This window comes from Fukomys damarensis, unplaced genomic scaffold, assembly GCF_012274545.1.
Source record: "Fukomys damarensis isolate Sample0158 unplaced genomic scaffold, DMR_v1.0_HiC HiC_scaffold_2, whole genome shotgun sequence".
NCBI lineage: Eukaryota > Metazoa > Chordata > Mammalia > Rodentia > Bathyergidae > Fukomys > Fukomys damarensis.
Genome location: NW_022900914.1, coordinates 48,297,318 through 48,302,349, shown reverse-complemented (window position 1 = coordinate 48,302,349; position 5,032 = coordinate 48,297,318). Strand labels below are relative to the sequence as shown.

General features: G+C 50.5%; 1 protein-coding gene across 1 annotated transcript; it reads right to left on the bottom strand.

Moving 5' to 3' along the window:
• Window positions 1-1,322: 1,322 nt before the first annotated feature.
• Spr (sepiapterin reductase) lies at window positions 1,323-5,030 on the bottom strand (the record flags this gene model as incomplete). The annotated part of the gene is made up of 3 exons (XM_010609816.1): window positions 1,323-1,910; window positions 4,187-4,477; window positions 4,961-5,030. Coding segments are annotated over 3 exons (552 nt in total), but the record flags the coding sequence as incomplete, so codon positions are not given.
• Between the last annotated feature and the right edge of the window lie 2 nt (window positions 5,031-5,032).

The window sequence follows — 5,032 nt, the reverse complement described above, 5'->3', positions numbered from 1 at the left end:
CCATTTTTCAGAGAAGGAAACTGAGGCAGAGAAGCAACTTGCCCTAGGTTGCCAGCTGCTAAGTGGCAGAGCAGAGATCTAAACACAGTGATTTTGACTTCAGTAAGGGTGAGGGCTCTGGCAGGCAGACTTTGGGGACCCTGCAGAGCACTGCCAGTTACTGCCCTCCAGCAAAAGTAGCTGCCACTTCTCCAAGAGGCACGGCCTCAGTGTGCCCTCTGCTGGGCACAAGGAGGATCAGGGTACTTCTTCACAATCAGATGCTATCAGAGTCCTGGCATCAGCTGGCAGGGAACTATGCTCTCTCTTCCCAAATATGGGTCAAGGGTCAAGTGGCTGGCTGTAGACCACTACCACTGTCGGGGGCTCCCAGCCCAGCTCACGTCTGCCTACTGGCAGAAGGAATGGGTTTCTCAGGGCTTTCCTCTTCTTGGAATCCTATCTGCCCTGAAAGTATACTGATCCCAACTGTCCCCACCGAGAACCATGGACCAGATAGATAATGCCAAGGGGGAACTGGGATCCGTGCAAAGCACTTCCATGTGGGCAAGGGCTAGAAATAGAAATCCAAAGGGAGGGCCAGGGATTTAGCTCAGTGGCACTGTGCCTGCCTTGCAAGCGCAAGGTCCTGAATTTGATCTCCATTACCAAAACAAAGCCAAAACACACACACATACACACACACACACACACACACACACACACAAAACCCCAAAACAAAACAAAAAACTTTCCCCATCTAGAAATCCAAAGGGATACGTGGGAAAGGACCCTCCTGTGAGGGCCAGAGGGAGACAGGCTGTGTTGAATCCTGAAGGATGGCTCCAAGAGTGAGGAAGCATGGTAAAGACTTGGGTCAGTGTGGGAAAAAGTATGAAGAAGGAATGGGTATCACAACATCTCCACATAGAACAATTTTCTTTGGTACTGGGGAATGAACCCAAGACCTTATGTTTAAGAGGCAGGTGCAACACTACTGAGCTAAATCCCCAGCGAACAACTTTCTTTGGACTCAGGCTTGACACTGAGTGGAACTTCGTGACAGGAAGGGAAGAGCTCAAAACTCTCCAGGAAATAAACACAGCACCCAAGTTTGAGTTAATACCCTCAGGAACAGCCTGAGGCATAGGGAACCTCATGGGCCTCATAGAAGAGGAAGCAGGAGTTAATGCACATTTTATTTATAACTGCCTGCAAGGCTCAGCAGGGGGAGGAATGGCAGGTTTTGCAGGAAGAAGGCCAGATTGCGGACACAAAGTTCAACAGAAGGTGTCACTACCCTGAACAAGGGGGCTCTGTGTGGGCTGGAACTTGCTGTATGTCCCCCCCACCCTTCCCTCTAGGCCACCCGTGAATCTACATGGGTTCTCCTATTTCACACCCGATCTCTCCCCGCTCACCCACATGGATTGGCCATAGCCAAGAGACCCAAACTTTCTCTTCAGTATTTCAACTGCTCTTTTTCTGCTCTTCTCGTCCCTAAAATTCTATTCTTAGGGAGAGAGAGTACCAACTTCCATAATCGCTTTCCCAGCCTCCTACAGAAGCCTCATCACCCCGGCTACATAACCCAGACTCTGGATGGCTGGTAATGCCACTCAGTACCAGCTGGCTATATATGAAGGCAGAACAGTAGGCATGAGGGTTTATCTGTAATAGGCAGTGTTGGCTGAGGCAGGATGTGAGAATAGGAAGGCCCAGGAAGCCAAGGACATGGGCTTATTTATCATAGAAGTCCACATGGGCTCCCGACTCGAACATGTCTGTTTGCAGCAAGCTCAGGAGTTTCTGGGCTGACATTCTGCAGTCCACCAGCTGCCCCTTTGCCTTCAGCTCCTGCAGGCTTTTTCGCAAGTCTGGGTCCACAGAAGTCTCCCGGGCCAATTGTTGCATGTCTGTGTCCAGGGGACCTAGGAGATGAAAAACAGAAGACAAGGACAGAAGGTCAAGGGTCCCCACGCATAGTGGGGCTCAGTCAGGTCTGAGCAGGGGCAACACTTCATCGTGGTTGAAATGCACAGTCAGCGTGGCCAAAGGCGCCATTCTGTCAATACTGAGTTCCAGACTCAAATTCCGAAGGTCAGTGAACATTCTCCCTCCTAAGCCACTGTGTCTAAAACCTAACTTATTATCTCCTGTGCAAGCAGCACCTCCTCCTGACTTTCCAACTTCTATTAACAAAGTAGTCAAAACTTCCATTCTTCTCCACCTGCTTCCCTCCAGCCAACCAGGCACCAGGCACCAGGCACCAGGCACCAGGCACCAGTTAAGACCTCTGCATCTGTCCTTTTTTACAACCCTGGTCTCCTCCTACTTCAACTCCTTGCCTCACCCTCCGCTAAATTCATTTTGCTAATAGGATCACATCACTCCTCTGCTCAAAACCATTTACAGGTTTCCCAGTAGCCTGCCCTGTACTCAAGGCCTGCTCTATGAGTATGTGCAGCCTCAAGACAAAGGAGAACTGTGACCCCCCAGCAAGCTTTCCTACCTTTACCAGCATTTCTGGGGTATACCTTGCTTCTGCTAACATCCAAGCAACCCACAAGGGTCAATGTTCTGAACGGTTACCTCCAATAAAGCCACCTCTGATCTCCCCACCTGAAGGGAGTAACTTCTTTCCTGAACCCCTATAAGCACTTTCTATTCTTCATATCAGAATCACAGCACTCCAGAATTAGGAATTAATGATTTTCAGGAGCAGAAAATCACAGGATCTCAGAGCTGGAAGGGGAATCATCCTGATACTTAAAACTTCTACTCACCTATGCATCTTTTATTTTTATTTATTTTTTGGTACCGGGGATCAAACTCAGGACCTTATGCTTGAGAGGTAGGTGGCAGAACCACTGAGCTAAATTCCCCGGCTCCACCTATGATCTTTGATGAGAGATCCCTTCAACCTTTCCAAACAACATTCTTCTTGAAAATCACTTTTTTTTTCAGTGCTAGGGACTGAATACAGGGCCATGCACACACCAGGCAGGCATTCTATCACAATCTCCCCACCCACTGAAGTAAGCAGAGCGGCCTTAAGGCTCTGGGAAACTCCAAAGAATCTCAGCTCCTTCACAATGCCCAGGATAGCTTCCCCAGATCTAACCCAGCCACATGGCAATCTAGAATCTGCTCTGCTCTTGGATGTAGTTTACATTAAAAGTCACTGCCATGAGTCCTAGGTGAAGCTCTAAGCGAGTGTCAAGTGGGATGTTAGTGCAAGAATAACTGTGTGTATGTTAGGGGGCACTGGAGAACACGAGGACGTGGAACCACCTGATCAAGACACACACTGATCAGGAACTTGGAAGCAAGACAGGATTCTGATCCTATCACATCTGGGCTTTGGGTGGCCATTCTACCTCTCTGCCCTCAGGATTCCAAAGAGGAGTAGACTACTCGATCTCCACCTAAGTTATTCAGACACTACCCTGGTTTGGTCACCACCTGCTAACTGCAGAAACCACAAGCCAAAATAAAAGCCCTGGCACAATGGCATCTTGGCAGGTGGTCAGAAATCAGACCAGGTATCATAAGACCCCATACCCTTTAACTTTCACAAGAATAAAGTCCTTCTCTTATTTATCCCAATAACCCTCAGTGCCCAGCCGCCGTGTTCCAGCTCAGTTCAGCCTGGGATGACCACAACTCTGCAATGTCTGTCTGCTCTTCATTCAACTAACATTTACCATGGAGTGCCTCAGCACAGCTTTGCAAGGGAAGGAAGCTGACAAATGCATATACAAAGGTAATACAGTGTGACAGCTCCTGTATCATTCAAAGTGTTAACCACCAGTTCTTCACTATTAAAAATCATTTTCACATGTACTGCCTCTTTCAGTCCCCCCAAATGCTCTGTAAGACAGACAGCACCTTCCCCATTTCACATGAGGATATTGGGTTCAGGCCCAGAATTGAAACCCTAGTCTTTGCCCAAATGCCATCTGATATCTCAGATTTTCCTGTTCCACCCTCCAGTCAGACAACTCCCTATTCTCTTTCTGTATCCTCTGTCCCAGCCAGCTTTAACTTCCTTAAAATCTGTATTTCCTGAGGAGTGAGGGGGTCATGATTCAGGGACAGTACACTCTATGGGTTTTTTCTCAAGGAGACAGAGTAGGCCTCTTGTGCAGCTTCCAGCGAGGAACTGGCCAGTTCTGGGGGACAAGGAGAAGCACTTCTCACCTACCTGGGGCATAACTCAGCACCCTCACGCTAGGCTCCTCTGAGGCCAGGACCTGGAACATCATGTCGCGGGCAGCCTTCCCTGCACAGTACAAAGCCCAGCCCTTGAAGGGCTTCAGGGCACAGAGGGATGAGATGTTAACAACTGTCCTGCTAAGGCCAGGACTGTCGGGAAAGGCCTTCAGAACACCAGAGGTCAGGCAGAGCGTGGAGGTCAAGTTCAGAGCCCAGTAGCTGTTCACTTCAGTGGGGTCACTGAGGTTCAGGAAGCCTTTGGAAACATCCCCAAGAGTGCCTGAAAAACCAGACCGAAAAAGTAAGTCAGTGCAAAGTGGGGTTTCTCCTTCAGCCCTCCCCCAATTCCTCCAGGTATCTCTCTCAGATCCATGTAGAGAAAGCATCTGCCTAGCATCTCCCAGGACACGGCCCTCTTCCCTAACTCTAAAGACAGACAAGCTTGGGGAAGCCACTCTACCGGAATGGGAGCTCCAGAGACTCCTTGGAAAAGCAAGGGAACGTGTTCGGAAACCCATGCCGACTCAGGCCTCCACCAGAGGGCGCAGCGCAAGACGGTCGGGAAAGTTCTACCGGCGCTTCAGAAAACCTGGCGGCGCGAACCAAGTCCGCGCCGGGGTGGGGTGGGCCCGACAGCACCGCGCATTTCGAGCGTACACTTCGCCTCTGCGGGCCGCTCAAGCCTGAACAACTGGGGTTTTGGGCTTCGAGCCGTCTAGCCGGCGTCCCGAGGCGTCGCCCGCCCCAGGCCGCGGTGTCTCACCGGCATTGTTGATGAGCAGCAGTCTCTGCAGCCCCTCGGGCCTGGGCAGCTCGCGAAGGGCCCCGAGCAGCC